The 23,154-nt window shown below is 38.9% G+C and overlaps 1 protein-coding gene across 6 annotated transcripts in view; it reads left to right on the top strand.

The window, feature by feature from the left end:
• The window catches only part of LOC133538155 (5'-AMP-activated protein kinase subunit gamma-1-like), a 33,018-nt gene extending 23,392 nt beyond the window's left edge, over positions 1–9,626 (top strand). For 3 of the 6 annotated variants that reach the window (XM_061879513.1, XM_061879508.1, XM_061879509.1), the window contains 6 exons: positions 1,352–1,517; positions 1,602–1,639; positions 1,708–1,854; positions 3,190–3,283; positions 3,346–3,589; positions 8,857–9,626. In XM_061879513.1, coding sequence (XP_061735497.1) covers positions 1,352–1,517; positions 1,602–1,639; positions 1,708–1,854; positions 3,190–3,283; positions 3,346–3,476 — 576 coding nt within the window. In that variant the 3' untranslated portion in view covers positions 3,477–3,589; positions 8,857–9,626. The remainder of the gene's footprint in view (positions 1–1,351; positions 1,518–1,601; positions 1,640–1,707; positions 1,855–3,189; positions 3,284–3,345; positions 3,590–8,856) is intronic. The other 3 variants (XM_061879511.1, XM_061879510.1, XM_061879512.1) reach the window with 3 other exon arrangements.
• The last annotated feature ends 13,528 nt before the right edge of the window (positions 9,627–23,154 follow it).

Below are 23,154 nucleotides of genomic sequence, written 5' to 3'. Positions count from 1 at the left end.
GGGTCATGACCAAAAGGATAAGATCACGGGTACAAGCGACTGAAATGAGTTTCCTCCGCCGTGTGGCGGGGCTCTCCCTTAGAGATAGGGTGAGAAGCTCTGCCATCCGGGAGGAACTCAAAGTAAAGCCGCTGCTCCTTCACATCGAGAGGAGCCAGATGAGGTGGTTCGGGCATCTGGTCAGGATGCCACCCGAACGCCTCCCTAGGGAGGTGTTTAGGGCACGTCCAACCGGTAGGAGGCCACGGGGAAGACCCAGGACACGTTGGGAAGACTATGTCTCCCGGCTGGCCTGGGAACGCCTCGGGGTCCCCCGGGAAGAGCTAGACGAAGTGGCTGGGGAGAGGGAAGTCTGGGTTTCCCTGCTTAGGCTGTTGACCCCGCGACCCGACCTCGCATAAGCGGAAGATGATGGATGGATGGATGGATGGAGTATAAATATTAGTTATAATATCAGCATAGCAGTGATAAAAAATCCCTCATTTATAATATCATTAGACATTTATAAAAATAGAAAAAAGGAATAGTGTCACAGTGGCTTACACCTGCATCACATCTCAAAAGTTTGACAACACACTGTCCAATGTTTTCACAAAGACAAAATAATTTGCAATCAGTTGATAAAACATTGTCCTTTTACAATAAATTAAAAAAAAATCTACTACTCTGCTAGCATGTCAGCAGGCTGGGGTAGATCCTGCTAAAGTCCTATGTATTGAATGAATACAGAATCGTTTTGAATCGGAAAAATATCGTTTTTGATTCGAGAATCGCGTTGAATCGAAAAAATCGATATTATCGAATCGCGACCCCAAGAATCGATATTAAATCGATACGTGGGACACCCAAAGATTTGAAGCCCTAATATATGTATGTATGTATGTATGTGTATATATATATATATATATATATATATATATATAATATATGATAAATGGGTTGTACTTGTATAGGGCTTTTCTACCTTCAAGGTACTCAAATCGCTTTGACACTACTTCCAAGTTTACCCATTCACACACACACATTCACACACTGATGGAGGGAGCTGCCATGCAAGGCGCTAACCAGCACCCATCAGGAGCAAGGGTGAAGTGTCTTGCTCAGGACACAACGGACGTGACGAGGTTGGTACTAGGTGGGGATTGAACCAGGGACCTTCGGGTTGTGCACGGCCACTCTTCCACTGTGCCACGCTATATATATATATATATATATTATATATTATATATACATACAACTTTGTATGCAGTCGGTTTTCGGCCCTCCACCAATATTTTTAGCCCAATGCGGCCCCTGAGTCAAAAAGTTTGACACCCCTGTTTTAGACCGTCATGTCTGCCTGTTTCATCAGGGTTCCTCGATTCCCAAGCCATGGTTCCTGCAGAAGCAGATCTGTCAGCTGGCCATCGGGACCTTTAAAGAGATTGCAACAGTGCCAGAATGGGCGTCGGTCTATGACGCTCTGAGCATCTTTGTGGAGCGACGAGTGTCTGCCCTGCCTGTGGTCAACGAGCAAGGTAGTCCCTCCAGTCATCCGCCATCTTCAAAAAGATACGTTGTGTTTGTCTAGGAGCTGTTTTTTCTGTGTCCCCACCTCTTAGGCAAAGTGGTGGCGCTGTACTCCAGATTTGATGTCATTGTAAGTACTCCCACCTTCCAGAGATGAAGTACATGAGGCAGTTGACTAATCCTCCATTTGTGTTGAAGAACCTGGCAGCCCAGAAAAACTACAACAACTTGAACATGACCATGAAGGAGGCCATCTCCTGCAGAGCCTGCTGGATGGAGGGCGTACTCAAGTGTTACCCTCACGAAACTTTGGAGACCATCATTGACCGCATCGCCAAGGCTGAGGTTGGCAGCCACCTTTCTACTGTAGCCTAACACGACAAACTAGATAGGCCTGAATCAGGTATGCACTTCTGTTGGCTGCTGCCAAGTAGGGAGGATAACTGTTAGGGCTAATTAGTTGGGCCTGAATTAGGTCCCGGGCAGTAAACTTGCTTGGACTTTATTTCCCTCTTTCTGTTTGCTGCCAAGTCATCATGGCAAACACAATGCCTCATTTTCCACTTCTCAGTAGCAACCACACCACGACTACCCATATAGGCTTCAAACTAGCTGGGTCTGATGTAAAAGTTTGTATATCTATTTGTTGCGTCTAAATAGCGACATCGTCCATTTATGTTTATATTGCTTCAAGATGCAGCAATTACACTACCACTACCCATTTAAGCAGAAACCTAGTTGGGCCTGATGTAAAAGTTTTCATATCTATTAGTTGCTGCCAAATAGTAACATTGTCCATTTATGTTTGTATTGTTTCAAGATGTATTACTTACACTACCACTACCCATTAAGGCAGAAACCTAGTTGGGCCTGATGGAAAAGTTTTTATGTATTACTTGCTGCCAAATAGTAACATTGTCCATTTATGTTTATATTACTTCAAAATGTATTACTTCCATTTAGGCAGAAACCTAGTTTGGCCTGATGGAAAAGTTTTTATGTATTACTTGCTGCCAAATAGTAACATTGTCCATTTATGTTTATATTGCTCTAAGGTGTATTACTTACAACACCACTACCCATTTTGGCAGAAACCTAGTTGGGTCTGATGGAAAAGATTTCATATCTATTAGTTGCTGCCAAATAGTAACATTGTCCATTTATGTTTATATTACTTCAAAATGTATTACTTACACTACCACTACCCATTTAGGCAGAAACCTAGTTGGGCCTGATGGAAAAGTTTTCATATCTATTAGTTGCTGCCAAATAGTAACATCGTCCATTTATTTTTATATTGCTTCAAGATGTAGCAATTACACTACCACTACCCATTTAGGCAGCAACCGAGTTGGGCCTGATGTCAACGTCTCCTGTCAATGGTTTTCTGCCAAGCAGTGACAATATCCAATTATGTGTATGTTGCTTCAAGATGTAGCAACAACACAATGACTACCCATTTAGGCAGCAACCTAGTTGGGCCTGTTGTAAAAGTTATGTCTATTGGTCGCTGCCAAATAACAACGATGTACAATTCTGTGCAAAACATAGCAACTCGGCTACAACTGCCTCTTAAGGCAGCAAATTACACGGGCCTGACTTCATTTTAGCACAACCAAACATAGCAACATGGCATGCAGATGAAGATGTTGTGAGTAACGTGGGTGGTCGCTTGGCCAGGTGCATCGTTTGGTGCTGGTAGACACGGAGGATGTGGTGAGGGGGATCGTGTCTCTGTCAGACCTCCTCCAGGCGCTGGTCCTCACCCCCGCAGGTATTGACGCACTGTGCAGCTAACGCCACCGCCTCCATATGTCGCCTTGCTTTCTCTCTCAGTCCCCGGGATGTGTGGCCGGCCCTCTCCTCGCCTGCCTTCTGATCATCTCCTCCTTCGCACTTGTTTTCATTCCCAAATACTAGCAGGCCCGCAGCAGCAAGAGACTATTTTCAAAAGACCCCCGCGCTAGTGGCTCAGTGTGTGCCCAATCCTTCAGAAAAAAGTCCACAATGTAATCTCCTTCCAAACGTCCTCTGGCTCCCTCACAATGTCACGCCTCCTCCAACACCCTCACCTGGCCAGGTAAGAGTTGTGCGTCCATCATGTCAAAGTTGGATGTTGAGTTGGGACACAAACAAGCTGGCTCTTTTCAAGAATTTTTGCCAATCATCCACAATCCCAACACACGTATTTCCCTTTTCTGTTCGTTCTAAATAATAACAAACTGCTAGAACTGGGTGGCTAAAATGCACGCAATGGGAAGTCATCTATTCGGCTCTAATTAAAAAAAAAAAAAAAATTTACATGCCGTGACTTGCTAGTTAATAACCAAGCTATAGTGACGTTATTATATGAGCTAACACAGAGGAACCACTTTTCTTGCGTAGTGACACACCTGCTCCCCTTTTTGAGCTTCTGCTGCTGTGTCATCTTTTGAGTTAGGAAAAAAATGGATGCTCGTATATAATCCAGATGTGACGTTTGTGAATGGATCAAGTCTTTTGAACGGCTTTTTAAGTGAGCAATGAGAACCGATTCTTAGTTGTAAACCATTGGTTTGAGAGCCGTTTTGCAAATTTTCTGTCGGCAATTGCCCGCTCTACATGTGCGCGCCGCCGACTGGTAACTGGAACGAAAAAAATTAGTTAGAGGTAAAGAAAATTTACCGGATTTGGATTAACTTTTTTGTATACGAAGAAATATGTCGTTTTACATATAAAAGTAGAGAAATATACATATCTTTATATTTGTGAAAATATATAAATTTGCGTGTGTGTGTATACACTGTATATATGTGTGTATATATATATATATATATATATGAATGATCTTTATTGTCATTGTGCATGTACAGGCCCAACGAAATTTAGGTTGCTTCCCTGAGGTGCTTTGCATTTAAAAAAAAGAGGACACCACACAATATACAGTAACAACACAATATACAATATGGCCTAAGACTACTCTAAGAGGCAACGTAAAAAACGAGACAATAAAAAGTATAAGGTGACTTGTAAAACTGACTAGAGAGGAGTAATGCTGATTCCCAGTGTGCTGAGGGGGTGGGAGTCAGTATTTCCTACTTCCTATGCTGTGCAAGCTTTTTTATTGTGGATTAAATATGTAAATACATATGGTAAATATTGTCCAGTTGGCATGTAACCACTGATTGCACACCATATATATATATATATATATATATATATATATATATATATATATATATATATATATATATATATATATATATATATATATATATATATATAGCTAAAAGTTTTTTGTTACTATTTACAACGCAAAGAAAAGACGTGCTCTTATCTCACATAAGGATTGCGGATGATGTTTTTTCACAAATATATCGTGTTTTATTTTACATTGTCATAACATTGGAACTGAAGGTGATTCCTGTGTTGGTGTAGCAATGTTGCCAGACGTACGGTAAGTACTGTATGTGCACCATCATTATACCCACAATTTGTTTGACACATTCAATAATTGGCTATTAGCAAACACAAATTGTATGCATTACATTTTCGAATGTTTATCAAAACGGCGGTACAAGCTACACCACACAGGGTTTGTGGTAATGTTCTTAGTACAGCAAAGGATCCCGAGTCACTTCAATTAAGTATTAAAGATAGTTTTCCACAATATATGATCGTTTGCTATCATAATGTGTCATTTCCCATCTGGCAACGCTGGTGCCCTCTGCTGGTTGTGTTCACTCAGTGCACTCTGTTTGGATCAAGCAGTGGTTATTCAGAATAAAAGCAAGTGATCATAAATGAAACATAAGTACGTCATAGATCGTTTGGACAGAATGGAAGATTAAAGAGTCAGTACAACCAAAAAGCTGTGAAAACTGTGATGCTGTGTTCCAAATTTGGATTATTTATGGAACTTGTGTGAGCCTATGGCTTTACATTCTGTTCAAAAAAAAAAAAAAAAAAAAAAAAAAAAAATATATATACATATATATGCACACAAACTTATATTGCATTCTTTCTTAGTTACTTTGAGTTTACAAAGACCTGGCGCTGTTTTGTAATGTTTCTGCACTTGTTTTGATTTTTGTATTTATCAATTGTATGTAAATGTTGCATATTATAAATAAAGGTCTATAAAAAAATAAATAAAGTGATATTAATTTAACATTTCAAGGCTTTTAAGTCTTGTGACACGCCACGTCGTGTATTTGATTTATTTCATTACTTTTTAGCAGAATTAATTTGGAGTAAGCCAGATAAATATCGACTCAAAAAAAAAGAAGGAAAAAAACAAACAAAAAAAAAAGAATAAAAAGTCCGTTATTTGTGTTTAATCACTCCCATTTGGGCCTACTTTTCCCTTTCAGTGTAACTCTAAGCTGCTTTATGTAGCCAATACCCTTAAACTGGATTACAAACTACATAGTTTGTAACTTAACCAACTGGCTAACAGGCTATCTGTTAAGGCTAACACACAGCTACAATGCTAAATATATCTTGTGGTGTACCCCAGGGATCAATACTAGGACCAAAATTGTTCAATCTTTATATATAAATGACATTTTTAAAATAAGAAAATATTTAAAGTTAATATTTTAAGATGACACAACAGTGTTTTGTTCAGAAGAGAACACACAGAAGCTAATACAAATAACAGAATAAATAAACAAATTTAAAAAGATGGTTTGACAAAAACAGACTATCTTTGAATCTCAGTAAAATTAAAAATAATGCTATTTTTGGTAACAGCAGAAGGGAAAGTCTAACACAAATACAAATAGACGGCATATAGATTGAAAGAGTGAATGAAACCAAATGTCTAAGGTATAACGTTTGATGATAAAACGAACTGGAAATCTCATGTAAAAAATATACAGCAAAAAGTGGCAAGAAACACGTCAATGAACAAAGTAAAACATGTTCTAGATCAAAAATCACTCCATATTCTCTACTGCTCACTAGTGTTAGCATTTCTGAGTTATTGTGTAGAAATATGGGGAAATAACTACAAAAGTACACTTCATGCACTGACGGTGTTACAAAAGAGATCAGTTAGAATAATACATAACGTTGGATATAGAGAACATCCAAACACTTCATTCTTCGAATTTAAAATCTTGAAATTCAATGACATAGTGATTTTTCAAACAGCTAAAATGATGCACAAAGCAAACTATAACCTTCTACGCAAGAATGTACAATTCTTCTCAACAAAAGAGGAGAAATATAACCTTAGAGGAAAATGCAATTTAAAATATTTGTGTGCACGTCCAAATCTTAAAACCTTCAGTATATCAGTATGTGGAATTAAATTATAGAATGGATTAAAGGCCTACTGAAACCCACTACTACCGACCACGCAACGCAGTCTGATAGTTTATATATCAATGCTGATGGCGCAGTGGAAAAGTGGCGGTGCGCAACCCGAGGGTCCTTGGTTCAATCCCCACCTAGTACCAACCTCGTCACGTCCGTTGTGTCCTGAGCAAGACACTTCATCCTTGCTCCTCATGGGTGCTGGTTAGTGCCTTGCATGGCAGCTCCCTCCATCAGTGTGTGAATGGGTAAATGCGGAAGTAGTGTCAAAGCGCTTTGAGTACCTTGAAGATAGAAAAGCGCTATACAAGTACAACCCATCTATTTATTTAGAACACATGCCAATACGACTGGTTTAGTTTTCTAAATTGCAATTTTGAATATCCAGCGAAGTATCCTGTTGAAAACGTCGCGGAATGATAACGCGTATGACGCGTGCGCGTGACGTCACTGGTTGTAGCGGACATGTTCTTCCAGAACCGCTCACGGCTAAAAGTCGTCTGCTTTAATGGCATAATTACACAGTATTCTGGACATCTGTGTTGCTGAATATTTTGCAATTTGTTCAATTAATAATGGAGAAGTCAAAGAAGAAAGATGTAGGTGTATTGCAGCTGCCTTTAGCAACACAAACACAGCCGGTGTTTCCTTGTTTACATTCCCGAAGGTGAAGCTTTACTATGGTGGCTATGATTATAAACAATGTGAGGATGTGAGGAGCTCCACAACCCGTGACATCACGCGCACATCGTCTGCTACTTCCGGTACAGGCAAGGCTTTTTTTTTAGCGACCAAAAGTTGCACACTTTATCGTTGATGTTCTCTACTAAATCCTTTCAGCAAAAATATGGCAATATCGCAAAATGATCAAGTATGACACATAGAATTGACCTGCTATCCCCGTTTAAATAAGAACATTTCATTTCAGTAGGCCTTTAAGTCAGGGGTGTCAAACTCATTTTAGGTCGGGGACTTCATGGAGAAAAATCTACTCCCAAGTGGGCTGGACTGGTAAAATCACAGCACGATGAATTAAAAATAAAGACAACTATAGATTGTTTTCTTTGTTTAAAAATAGAAGAAGCATATTCTGAAAATGTAAAAATCATTATGTTGTTGGGGTTTTTTTCCCTCTTAAATGTAGCAGTTAATAATTTATTTGTCGTTATTTATATTTTCTGAATAAATGATGTGATAATATTCATCAGTCAACTCATTGGTGTTCATTTTCAATCTGTCAAGATAAAAAAAAAAAAAACTTTAAATTCCAAATACAGTGTGTAATTTATGTAGTTTGATAATTGTCCTCAACTGATGTACTGACATCATATGGTTTATTTTGGGCATATTTAGCATCATCTACAAAGAATTGCTAATGCGACATCCAGTGGACACATTTAGAACAGCGGTTTCTTTCATATAAAAATTTCAGGTAAATCTTTATATTCAGCAAACTTATCGCGAGGGCCGGATAAAACCTGTTTGCGGGCCTGATCCGGCCCTCGGGCCGTATGTTTGATACCCCTGGTTTAAGTAAAGAAATCAAAGAATGTACTAATATAATCCACTTCAAGAAACTCTTCAAACTTAAAGTGTTTACGAAGTGCAAAGAAGAAGAACCATGATAAACATTCTGAATTCATTCCATCCATCCATTCATTTTCTAGATAATCTTATTTATCTCACCATAGGAAATATTACTTACTTTGCTAATTATTTATTTCTCATGTGATTACTTACGGAGAATATTGTGAAGGAATTGAGAACAGGAAGTGAACAAACGTTTTAACAACTGTTTTGTATCGGAAAAAGGGGTAGGATTAAATAAATTCTGCTTCTTCCTACTCCTTTTCGGACATGTGGAATAGGGAAACTGGAAATTGTGATGTATCATGTTGTATGCATGCATGTTCCAAATAAACACCAACTCAACTCAATATTGAACCTTTTTAATGTCAACACAATTATTTTTTAAAAGAAGATTGGATTATTATGTTAAATAAAAGTGGATGAGTAATATTCCATTTTCCCATTTTTGTCTTACAGACTTTTTTTTAATTTTTACAAGTGACCAGAAAAGCCCCAAATTGGAGACTTTTGAGCCGAGCACAGCTCACCAATCCTTTTGGATGAAAAGGATGCGACGAAAAACTCTTGGGAATTTATTGGAAGTCTCCTGTCTGTAATTCGTAATATTGTGTTAATATTATATGTGTCCATTCAGTGACTTTGGAAACTCCGCGATTCCTACAGAAATGCTATCTATTTGTGGCAGTGCGGTGCAGGGAACCGAGGGTCGGGATTGATGGTGCATCCTGTCATTTGCATAATTGGCCGTGACGCATGTGTTTATCATTTTTACCGACGCTTTGGGAGACATAAACTAGCTTTTTTTGTTGCGTATTTTTGTGTTAATGTCACGAACAAGATGGAGCCGCATTTAGACAAAGGAGGAGCCACAGGAGCAGTGGCTGCTTTCTTTTGTGTGAAACAAAAGTGTCCAATAAGGTCAGAAAAAGTTGCTAAATTTGTCGCTAATTGCTTTTTTTTTTTTTTTTTTACTGAATCTTGAGGGTCGGAACACTCGTAAAATAGTACAGCTAAGTTGCTGCTACGCCTGTTTATTCTCTGGCTGATCAGACGTGTATGAGCTGTGTTCCGGAGCAGGGTTACGCTGCCATCTTCTGCATGGAGTTGTAACAACAAGCTACATTCACCAAAGTCCCATCATAATGTGTTTATGGGCCATGTAGTGATTGTGTTTGAAAATGAATGTACGGAAAAGACCGAAACTAATATTGCTTATGAAAAATGTATGTGGTGGTTTTTTTGTAGTGTTGTAGCATACAATAGTTCTACACACAGGTATTGCAGTACCACAATAATTATATTAGTTAGATTTCCTACTGCTCGGGTGTCCAAAGTGGGTCCTGGGGGCCATTTGATGCGCACATCTCTAAAAATACCATAAAACTACATTACAAAAAAACATTAAAACAGGAAAAAACACCATGACCTACTCAGTGGCCTAGTGGTTAGAGCAGGGGTGCCCACACTTTTTCTGCAGGCGAGCTACTTTTCAATTGACCAACTCGAGGGGATCTACCTCATTTATATATATAATTTATATATTTATGAAAGAGACATTTTTGTAAACAAGTTAAATGTGTTTAATGATAATACAAGCATGTGTAACACAGATGTCTTTCTTTCACAAAGACAAGAATATAAGTTGGTGTATTACCTGATTCTGATGACTTGCATTTGTTGGAATCAGACAGTAATGATGATAACGCCCACATTTTCAAATGGAAGAGAAAAAAAGTTGTCCTTTCTGTACAATACCACATGAAAGTGGTTGTTTTTTGGCATCTAATTCATCCAGCTTCCATACACTTTACAAGAAAAACATTGGCGGCAAATTCCGTAGCTTGCTTGATTGACATTCACGGCACCCGAGGGTCTTGTGAGATGACGCTGGCTGCTGCCAGTTCATTATTATGAAAAAATGACGGAGAGGAAGGCGAGAAACACTTTTTATTTCAACAGACTTTCGCGCCGTCCCTTCCGTCAAAACTCTAAAGGCTGACTGCACATTTCCTATCTTCACAATAAAAGCCCTGCTTCATGCTGCCTGCGCTAACAAAATGAGAGTCTCGGAAAGCTGGCGTGCACAAGTGATGTGCACGCCAGCTTTCTGAGGGATCGCTTGTGCACGCCAGTTTTCCGAGACTCTGTATTTAGTTAGCGCAGGCAGCATGAAGCAGGGCTTTTATTGTGAAGATAGGAAATGTGCAGTCGGCCTTTAGAGTTTTGACGGAAGGTACGGCGCGAGAGTCTGTTGAAATAAAAAGTGTTTCTCGCCTTCCTCTCGGTCATATTTTCATGATAATGATCTTGCAGCAGCCAGCGTCATCTCACAAGACCCTCCGGTACCGTGAATGTCATTTAAGTGACGTCTTGGTGAAGATTGATGATCATTAATTTTTAGGTCTATTTTTTTAAAAGCCTGGCTGGAGATCGACTGACACACCCGCCGCGGTCGACTGGTAGCTCGCGATCGACGTAATGGGCACCCCTGGGTTAGAGTGTCCGCCCTGAGATCGGTTGGTTGTGAGTTCAAATCCCGGCCGAGTCATACCAAAGACTATAAAAATGGGATCCATTACCTCCCTGCTTGGCACTCAGTATTAAGGGTTGGAATTGGGGGTTAAATCACCATAAATGATTCCCGGGCGCGGCACCTCTGCTGCCCACTGCTCCCCTCACTTCCCAGGGGGTGATGGGTCAAATGCAGAGAATAATTTTGCCACATCTAGTATGTGTGTGACAATCATTAGTACTTTATCTTATCTTATGAATTCTGGACAATAAAATTCTACTTTTTAACAACACTTTGAACCCTGTGGCTTATAGAGAGGGTGCAGCAAATTCACTAACTTTTCTTTGCTGGCGGCCATATAAAAATAAAATAAAAATATAAGCAAATACAATTAAAGGGTGTTTTATTGTTTGTGCAATGGCGCCATCTTTTGAACAAGTTCGCTCTGTTCAGTTGCTGCACTGTTCTTCCAATTTTTTTTTCCCCCAACCGTAGTGCCGTTCAGTCTACGAGCCTTCCATAGCGGTTTTCTACTCGTATGGATTCTTCATTCATCATCCCAAGCAATGTTTGTAAGTTTTACAATAGAACTAAAACAATTCATACTTACTAAACTGTCCATGTGTGATGTCTGTAGGAGTGTTTTGCGTGCTATTGTAATGTAATGAAGCTACCTTTAGCTAATATACCAACACAGTTACGAGTGTCCGTCTTAGCGTTATTAACTTACAACGGTAGTCTTTTTCTATTGTTTCAGTTTCACAAATTCCTCTGTGAATTCACCTAAACGTCACTGTGGAGTTAAGTCTGTTTAGCTGATTGGAGTGCTAGCTTCCACAGCTAGTGCGTCCATGACGATGACTTCTGTTTTGTTTGATAATTCGGTTTTACTGCCGTGTCCCAAACACCGTTTGGAAACAATTTAGGTATGTAAATAAACATTTACAAAAAATGTCTTAGTAAATAACTCATTTCACAACGTATATGTCTGTGGCTTACAGTTCGGTGCAGAAAATATATTGAAAAACATTTTTGCCCCTATAACTTAGTGGGTGTGGCTAATACACTGGTGCACTCTATAGTACAGAAAATATTATCATTTTCACTGTCACCAAGTCTTGAGCAAATCAAGGACCTGGACTTCAGTAAAACCATTTAAAAAACATTCCTGTATTACAAACCCCATTTCCATATGAGTTGGGAAATTGTGTTAGATGTAAATATAAACGGAATACAATGATTAGCAAATCCTTTTCAACCCACATTCAATTGAATGCACTACAAAGACAAGATATTTGATGTTCAAACTCATAAACTTTTTTTTTTTTTTGCAAATAACAACTTAGAATTTCATGGCGGCAACACGTGCCAAAGTAGTTGGGAAAGTGCATGTTCACTGTGTTACATCACCTTTTCTTTTAACAACACTCAATAAACCTTTGGGAACTGAGGAGACTCATTTTTTAAGCTTTTCCCAGAATTATCCCAGTAAATGTGTCTAAAAACATCTTAATCCGTCCCAATGCAATCGCGTTTTTTTTTTAAACTTTTTGTTTTTTTCCTAGTCCGTCGCTATCAATATCCTCAAACACAAATCTTTCATCCTCGCTCAAATTAATGGGGAAATTGTCGTTTTCTCGGTCCGAATAGCTCTTTTTGTTGGAGGCTCCCATTAAAAACAATGTGAATCTGTGAGGAGCCATCAACATGTGACGTCCTCGTCTGCGACTTCCGATAAAGACAGGGCTTTTCTGTTCACACCTAAAGTTGCCAAATTTATCGTTGATGTTCTCTACTAAGTCCTTTCAGCAAAAATATGGCAATATCGCGAAATGATTAAGTATGACACATAGAATGGACCTGCTATCCCCGTTTAAATAAGAAAATCTAATTTCAGTAGGCCTTTGAGGTTACAAAGAAACCTCAATAATTTGATTTTAAATATGTTTCCATTCTATTATATTTTTTGTATGTGCAAATGGAGCGTTTGTTTGGATGTCATACAGCCGCCATGATCTTCGGGAAAACCACGTCTTTTTGTCGTGGGTTAGCTGGTGTAATTTTTGTCCAAAACTGTGTTAGATGATGTAATTGTTGTAAAAAATTGCTACTTCTGTTTTGACAATGCATTAATGCAGTGTCATAGCAACAATGTCCAGGTTAGACTCTTTTCCCCAGATGAATTCAACACAAAGGAGCTCCGGACCTTGGCAAACATCATTATTGTTACGATGTCATCACTTGTCTCATAAGGCCACCTCACTGTGCCCACCGCCTGGTAATTAGTTGATCCAGTGGGTTCCCCTGAGACGTGTCTTATTGTTCACCTCATGTTACAGTATCCTTAGATCACTCTGTCACTAATAATTAACCACAGTGGGCTTCTTTCACATTTACGAGAAGATAAACACCAAAACACTTTCCACAATAACCACCTGACCTTGAAAAGACCTGTGGATAATAAGAAGTTACATGAGGTGCCATTGATATGTTTATAACTGACATGTTGCCTATATATATATTGCCCACTGACCTGATGACCATTGACTTTTGGACTATTGATACATTACCACTGACCTGATGACCATTGACATGTTGATATTTACATTGAGACCACTGACATGATACGCTGACCATTGACATAAGAACCATTAACATGTTGCTCACTAACATGTTGACTATTGACACGATGACCTGTGTTATTTAAAAAATTGACATGTTGAAGATTGATGTATTGACCACTGACATTAATCAATCAATCAATCAATCAATCAAGCAATGTTTATTTATACAGCACTCAATCACAATTGTCTCAAAGGGCTTTACAAGCCACAACGACATTGATATGTTGAACAATGACATGTTAACTATTTATATATTGACCACTGACATGATGACCATTGACATGTTAATATTTACATTGAGACCACTTACATGTGAACCATTGACATGTTAATCACTTACATGTTGACTATTGACATCACGACCTTTGGCATTGTAATCATTGACATTTTGATTATCCAATCCAATCCAATCCAATCCACTTTATTTATATAGCACATTTAAACAACAATAACGTTTCCAAAGTGCTGCACAGCCATGTTAAAAACAATATTATGCTCCACCAATGACTGAATAAAACAAAAAACGAATAAAAATAAAACCAATAAAAACAATATAAAAACAAATATGATTAAAAACTATTTTAAAGGGTAAAATCAATTAAAACAGTAAAATAAAAATCAAAGTGTATAAAAAACACAGAGGACAACAGAGGACAGAGGACCACACAACTCACGTAGTGTTAAATGATAAATGATAAATGGGTTGTACTTGTATAGCGCTTTTCTACCTTCAAGGTACTCAAAGCGCTTTGACACTACTTCCACATTTACCCATTCACACACACATTCACACACTGATGGAGGGAGCTGCCATGCAAGGCGCCAACCAATACCCATCAGGAGCAAGGGTGAAGTGTCTTGCTCAGGACACAACGGACGTGACGAGGTTGGTACTAGGTGGGATTTGAACCAGGGCCCCTCGGGTTGCGCACGGCCACTCTCCCACTGCGCCATGTTAAAAGCTAAAGAATAAAAGTGGGTCTTAAGACGAGACTTAAAACACTCCCCTGTGGAAGCAGTTTGAACATCTTGACTCTTGATATATTGACCACTGACCTGATGACCATTGACATGTGCATATTCAAATTGAGACCACTGACATTATAGGTTGATCATTGACATAAGAAAGAAATTGACCTGTTGATCACAGACATGTTGACCATTGCCATATTAATCACTGACATGTTTACTATTGACATGATGACCTGTGGCATTTTAAACATTGACATTTTGATTGATATATTGACCACTGACCTATTGACCATCCACTGACAGCTGAGATAGGCTCCAGTACCCTACGCGTTCCCAAATGGGACAAGCGGTAGAAAATGGGTGGATGTTACTATTTACATTGAGACCACTGACATGATACGCTGACCATTGACATAAGAACTATTGACCTGTTGATCACTAACATGTTGACTATTGACATCATGACCATTGACATATTAAACATTGGCATCTTGACGATTGATCTATTGACCACTGACATCAATCAATCATTCAATCAAAGTTTACCTGCATAGCCCTTAATCACAAATGTCTCAAAGTGCTGCACAAGCCCCAACGACATGATGGCCATCTGATATTTTGAACATTAACATGTTGACTATTGATTTATTGACCACTGGCATGATGACCATTGATATTTTAAACATTGAGTATTGACATGATGAACATTGACATGTTGATCGCTGACATGTTGACAATTGATATTTTGACCACTGACCTGATGACCATTGACATGTGCATATTTAAATTGAGACCACTGACATTATACTGACATAAGAAATAAATTGACATGTTGATCACAGACATGTTGACCATTAACATGATGACCTGTGGCATTTTAAACATTGAGATTTTGATTTATATATTGACCACTGACCTAATGACCATCCACTGACCTAATGACCATTTGTGTTTTAAACATTGACATGTTGACTATTGCTGCGATGAGATGGTGACTTGTCCAGGGTGTACACCGCCTTCCGCCCGATTGTAGCTGAAATAGGCACCAGCGCCCCCCGCCACCCTAAAGGGAATAAGCGGTAGAAAGTGGATGGATGGATGGATGTTGACTATTGATATATTGATTACTGACCTGATGACCACAGACATGTTGATATTTACATTGAGACCACTGACATGATACGTTGACCATTGACATGTGAACCATTGACATGTTCATCACTAACATTTTGACTGTTGACATGATGACCATTGATATTTTAAACATTGACATGTTGAATATTGATATATTAACCACTGACATCACTCACTCACTCACTCACTCACTCACTCACTCACTCACTCACTCACTCACTCACTCACTCACTCACTCACTCACTCACTCACTCACTCACTCACTCACTCACTCACTCACTCACTCACTCACTCACTCATTCACTCACTCACTCACTCACTCCATGATCCTGCTCATAAACATCCATGTGGACAACCCATCTTGCCATTTTGCATCTGATTTCCTACAACTACTAGACTGTCTGGACCTCACACATGTTGATACCCCCACACACAGCAGGGGACACACGCAGGACCTGGTCAGCACAGACCCCATTCCCATAAACAATCTGGTTGCTTACTCACTGGGTGTGTCATCTCCATGGAGCTACCGTTCCCTACCTCTCATACCAAGCCCAAATGCCAAATCAATTTCCGTAACTTTAAAAACATAAACCCAGCCACTTTCACCTCCGACCTGGAACTCCTCTCTGCTTAAATCCCCCTATCCTTGAGCGATGCAGTTCACCACTACAACACCAATATGAAAAACCTCCTCGATCTCCACGCCCCTGTTAAAACCCCTCAGCCCTCTAGTTCACACCCGAGCTGACGTAAATGAAGACGGCCGGGCAGGCTCTGGAGCGGCGACGCAATTCCACTCGGCTAGCTGTCCACAGACAGGCCTATAGAGAACATCAAAAGGCCTACGCAAGGTGTCTCGGGGAGGCACAGACACAATTTTACTCCAACATAATCAACAAAAACCCTGGCAACTCTAAAACACTCTTCTCCACCGTCAACCACTTTCTGCAATCACAAATCTCCAAACACCATATGACAACAGCTGATCAATGTAACACCTACCTTGAGTTCTTCAGAACTAAGGCAGACAACATCCGCTCCTTCCTTTCCGGTGAGAAAAAAAACAGTTGAGATGCAAACAAGCAATCCTAACCGTCAATGCCAACAACAGTCGTTGAAGTGTAATCTCCCCTTGTTAGCATTGAGCTGTTGTTGAGGTATTGCGTGGCGGATCAACCACTAACCGCTGAAAATAGTCAGAACCCCCACGTTAGCATTCCATCGAGTTGTAAACAAATGGCACAAAGGAACATCTGGGAATTGTGTGTTAGAATGGTTGCAATTATGCATTATTTCTGAACTTTTTTTGTCCATTCTAGTTACTCAGGCAAATTATATTGTTGATGTAGATCATGTATATGTCAAACTTTGGCCCGTGTAATTTAATTTGGCCCTTGAGGCAATATCAATTTAGCATTAGAGCTGGCCCGCCGGTGTTATACAGCGTCGGTGCCGCTGTAACACTGCATTCACCGCTAATACTCATACTTGCCTACCCTCCTAATTTTCCTAGTAGACTCCCGAAGTTCAGTGCCCCTCCACACACACACACACACACACACACACACACACACACACACACACACACACACACACACACACACACACACACACACACACACACACACACAAGTGAATGCAATGCATACTTGGTCAACAGCCATACAGGTCACACTGAGGGTGGCCGTATAAACAACTTTAGCACTGTTACAAATATGCAGCACACTGTGAACCCACACCAAACAAGAATGACAAACACATTTCGGGTGAACATCCGCACCGTAACACAACAGAACAAATACCCAGAAACCCTTGCAGTACTAACTCTTCCGGCAAACTTCCAGCAAACTGACCAATAATTAACGTTTTATTGATGCATTTTCTCTTGCTACTTCAAGGCTTGAATGTTTGGTTCATTCATTATTGTTATTTTATTTTAAAATGTATTATTAGCCTGTGGAAAAAATTTGATATTTACCTCAGAAAATTGCAAATAGAAAAAAAGACATACATTTTTTATTAACATTTTATTTGAGATGCCATTGATATTCTTTTAATTATTATTATTATTTTTTTAAACTGGATTTTGCATGTCACTAAAGTTATATAAGCCTTGCTTGTTCAATATTTAATACAAAACTTGTTTGGGTCCCTATTAAAAGGTTAATTTGTTCAACCTTGGCCCGCGACTTTGTTCCGTTTAAAATTTTGGCCCACTCTGTGTTTGAGTTTGACACCCCTGATGTAGATGATCATATTTGCTGTACAGATTTAGTTGAAAAAAGGAGAAGTGTGGGATACTTCTGTTGTTGCCTTTTTTGGATTTGACTGTATTAAATGGATTTATATTCATGTTTGGCGAAGCCCGATCAGAGCAGGAAAGAAAAAAAAAAGGAAGAGCACACGGAAATGCTGTCAAACAATCAATTTTGTAAAATCATATTGATCACACAGTTCAATTTTGATTAATTGAATTTAATCACAGTAATTTACTGGATTGAATAATTTCACTAAACTATAAAAACAAGACCCCAATATTTAGATTTTATTTTTAAATATATATTTTTTTATTTAATTCTGGTTGTTGTCCACAATGATCTTTTTTGTTTTGACAATGCATTAATGCAGTGTCGTAGCAACAATGTCCAGGTTACACTCTTTTCCCCTGATGAATTCAACACAAAGGAGCTTTGGACCTTTGGACCATGGCAAACGTTGTTATTGCGATATCATCAGGAGAGTGTGCTTGTTTATCTCATTAGGCCACCTCACTGTGACCACTGGCTCGTAATTAGTTGATCCAGCTTGTTCCCCCGAGACGTGCCTTATTGTTCACCTCATGTTACAGTATCGGCTCATCACTCTTTCATTACTAATTAACCACAGTGAGTTTCTTTCACATTTCTGACGTATTAAACACTAAAACCACACTTTCTACAATAAATCACATGACCTTGAAAAAAACCTTTGGACAGTAAGAAGTTCCGTGAGGTGCAACATGGTCAACCAGCATCCACATCAGAGGAGATCACACGTTTTTGTGGGAAAACGCTTCATCAGCAATGTTGTAGAAGACCAGTTAGTTGGCCATACACAAACAGAATATAATAGATTATTATGATTTTATTGTGTACCAGGCTTAAGCTATGTAGAAAATCAGCGAAGAGTATCAAGAGGACCTTTGTGTTGGCCAATGTCGAGAAGGAAGTTTTTGCAGGTCGCTTATAGACTGAGTACACAGGGCAGCACCGGAGTTTAGGGCGGTCATTCAGTGACCGGAGAATTTCTCATTCGAATCACACGTCCCCCATCCGAGTCATTACTGTTGTGTCCTAAATAAGACACTTTACCCACTTTGACCTCAGGTTTGCCCAGATATGGACACTTTACTGACTAAGATGCTGACCTACGACCAGGATCAGCAGAGACACATTTCAATTTCAAAGTTCAATTAAACGACAACAAAAATGTTCCAAATATTATTTAAAACACATGAAACATGCAGATACAAATGACAATGGTAACTCCCCTGATCTTATCACTCCTTGCTTCCGACCATTGGGTCTTTTGTTGAGGAAAAGCAGGCCTTAACCACTGATAGAAGACAATTGATATATTGACAGTTGATATGCAAACCATTTACCTATCGACCGTTGACATGTTGACCATTGATATGAGCACCAATGACCTGAAACATTTGACATGTTGACAATTGACCATTGACAATCTGAGCGTTGGCATGAGGACACGACTAATGAGATTTAAACAATTCTACATGATGAGGTTAATTTTGACCATTGTAATAGTGACCATTGACATCGGGACATGCTGACCATTGACATTGGGACCATTGAGATTATGACCTAAGATGATGGCTGTCCCGTGCTTCTCCCGTGCCTTGTCCTCTGCCGTTTGTCTATGGCCTGCGACCCCTAAGAGAATAAGCGGAAGAAAATGGATGGATGGATGATTATTTGCGAATAAAATAATGAAGTTTCTCAGTTTGAACATTAAATATCTGGTCTTTGCAGTCCATTCAATTGAATGTTAGTTGAAAATGACTTGCAAGTCATTGTATTCTGTTTTTATTTATGAATCACATAATGTGTGGTTTTGGGTTTTGTACATCCACATGCACATTCATTGAACAAACATACATATACACATACTGTACAGATACAATCACATATACATACACTAATGCATATAATCATGTTTCATCAAACATATATTAACGTTGTTCCCCTAGGTGAAACTGGGGAACACACGGCGCACTGGTGAAGCTTAATCTAAAATTACAATAACAATCTACAAGGGTAATACAGTTTGCTTCTCTTTCTTCCCCTCCATTTATCTGCTTTCTTTTGTAATTCGAGTTATCATTGCATATATGTATTGTTGCATTTGAAGCAATTGTATTGTTGATAACAGAGGTAATTGTTATTATTCATTATCAATAGTGTTATTTATATTGTTATTTGTATTGCTCCATTTGTAGTGTAATAATGTTCATTGTCATTTATGTGTTATTAATATGTACTTCACTAACTGCTTCTCTGCTATCACTTTTACGATGATATTTATACATTTTGTATTTGCTGATGCTATTCTGTCCCCCTCTGTCTTCCTTTTTTCTCTTCCTATCCCCTCCTGCTGCAATCCGGCTGCGTCAAAAGATAATATAAAACCATTTAATAAAGTCAAATATAAATAAGGCAACAAGAGAAGTATCTCACACTTCTCTTTTGTCAAGTAAATCTGAACTGCACATATGATCATCTACATCAGGGGTCACCAACGCGGTGCCCGTGGGCACCAGGTAGCCCGTAAGGACCAGATAAGTCGCCCGCTGGCCTGTTCTAAAAATAGCTCAAATAGCAGCACTTACCAGTGAGCTGCCTCCATTTTTTAAAATGTTATTTATTTACTAGCAAGCTGGTCTCGCTTTGCTCGACATTTTTAATTCTAAGAGAGACAAAACTCAAATAGAATTTGAAAATCCAAGAGAATATTTTAAAGACTTGGTCTTCACTTGTTTAAATAAATTCATTTTTTTTAAACTTTGCTTCTTGTAACTTTCAGAAAGACTATTTCAGAGAAAAAATATAACCTTAAAAATTAATTTAGGATTTTTAAACACATGTATCTTTTTACCTTTTAAATTCCTTCCTCTTCTTTCCTGAAAATTTAAATCAATGTTCAAGTAAATTAATTTTTTTATTGTAAAGAATAATACATATATTTTTAATTTAACTCTTCATTTTAACCTGTGTTTTTTCGACGAATAATATTTGTGAAATATTTCTTCAAACTTATTTTGATTAAAATTCCCAAAAATATTCTGGTAAATCTAGAAAAATCTGTAGAATAAAATTTGAATCTTATTTCAAAGGCTTTTGAATTTCCTTTCAAAATTTTTGTTCTGGAAAATCTAGAAGAAATAATGATTTGTCTTTGTTAGAAATATAGCTTGGTCCAAATTGTTATATATTCTAACAAAGTGCAGATTCGATTTTAACCTAATTGAAACATGTCATAAAAAGTATATATTTATTGTGAGAAATCATTAAGATGATCAGTGTTTCCACAAAGATAAATATCATTAATTATTGATAATGACATAGAGTAAAAGGTAAATTGTGCATACTGGCTATTTCTGGCAGTTTATTTAAGTGTGTAAAACATTGGTAGTCCTTTGCATGAATCAGTACCCAATAAGTAGCTCTTGGTTTAAAAAAGGTTGGTGAGCCCTGATCTACATCAACTATATGATTTGCCTGAGTAGCGAGTGTCAGGTTCAAACACTGAACTATTTATTAAACAAGACAAAAAGCAAGGAATCAAACAGTGATAGGATTCAATTTAGCTCATGAGGAGAGCGCATGTGGATCTGCACCCTCCGTCAGTGTCACCACACCGCTCTGAGGAACAAGCTCCACACGCCTCCTTATTTATTTGGGCATTTGTTGATTACATAGCTGCAGCTGCTTCTACGGTTAGGGATCATAAACAGCTGCTGACTGGGTCATAAACAGTTCAAACGAAAAGGAGCTTGGAGCGGTTTCAGGTTTGCCCCCTCTCTGTTTGTAGATTTCGGGTCCTGATAAGGTCCTTCCTGTGGCTGCCCAAGATCTGAGAAACCGACACCTCAACGGCGCACTCTATTGCACAAAGTGGAGGTTTACAAGCTATCCGCTTTTGCTTGATAAGATCAAAGACAGCTTTGTAAGCACCAGCGGATCATAACCACTGGCCGCACGGCAACCTGAACTCAAAGCAAACAAGTTGTGTGATAACTTATATACAATTTTTGTGACAGCTGGAGAGGACAAAAAAAGAAATGATGACCATAGACTATCTTTTTCCTCAGAAAAAATAAGCAAAGACAAATATTCACAAGGTAGCCCAGTTTCTTCGAAATAAACAGAACTTTTTGAAAACCTTTTATTACTCCTTCATTAAGAGCATCCTATCATCCTCAATCACCAGCTGGTTCCATTCAATCGGCCTTAAGGACTAAAAACTCTTGTAAAAAACTATCTGTCTGCTCTAAAACAATTTGGACCCTCATAAATCTCTGTTGTCAGTCTGTGATCATCTTACCAAACATGCAGGCTAGCAGGCCATATATTACGAGGTTGATCACATGCTGCGCTCCCTAAAATTGGGTGGCTACTATCAGGCCAAGGAGGTCAACTTTTGTGGCTAAATCCGTGCTGCTCCTCCACTCACAGCACATTATGCATATCTAAATGCCACTATTGTCACTGTTCAATCAATCAATTAAAGTTTCCTTATATAACCCTAAATCACGAGTGTCTCAAAGGGCTGCACAAGCCACAACGACATCCTCGGCTCAGATTTCACATCAGGGCGAGAAAAAACTCAATGGGATGACAATGAGAAACCCCCCCCCCCCTCTCCCCACATCTGCGTCAAGTGGATCGAGCATAATATTGTGAGAGTCCAGTGACTCCAGTCCATAGTGGATCTAACATAATTCTGTGAGAGTCCAGTCCATAATGGGGCCAGCAGGAGATCATCTTGAGAGGAGAGAAGTCAGCAGCACAGAGACGTCCCCAACTGATGCTCAAATGAGTGGTCCACCCTGGGTCCCGACTTTGGACAGCTATCACTTCATCTGTGGTCACTGAATCTGTGCTCCCCCTCTCCACAAGGGAGAGGGGGGGCAGAGCAGAAAAGAAACGGCAGGTCAACTGGTCTAAAAGGGGAGTCTATTTGAAGGCTAGACTAGAGTGTACAAATGAGTTATAAGATGGGACTGTTGTTCTGAATGAAGTACTGCTGATCCCCAGTAACACATGTCTTTGCACTGGAAATGTTTTTGGTAATCCCGTAATAGTTTTTGTAATTTTGATTAACATTAGCTTTATTTATTGTGGAATTATTCAATAAGCGGTGTGCTTTTTCTGTTTTTATAGTCCGTGTGTACAGCTATTAAAAGTATTTGCTTTTTTCTGCAATATTTGCTGCTCTCCGTGACTTGAA

This window comes from Nerophis ophidion, linkage group LG19 (genome assembly GCF_033978795.1).
Source record: "Nerophis ophidion isolate RoL-2023_Sa linkage group LG19, RoL_Noph_v1.0, whole genome shotgun sequence".
NCBI lineage: Eukaryota > Metazoa > Chordata > Actinopteri > Syngnathiformes > Syngnathidae > Nerophis > Nerophis ophidion.
The sequence above is the reverse complement of the archived record's forward strand: the minus strand, read 5'-3'. Positions and strand labels throughout refer to the sequence as shown.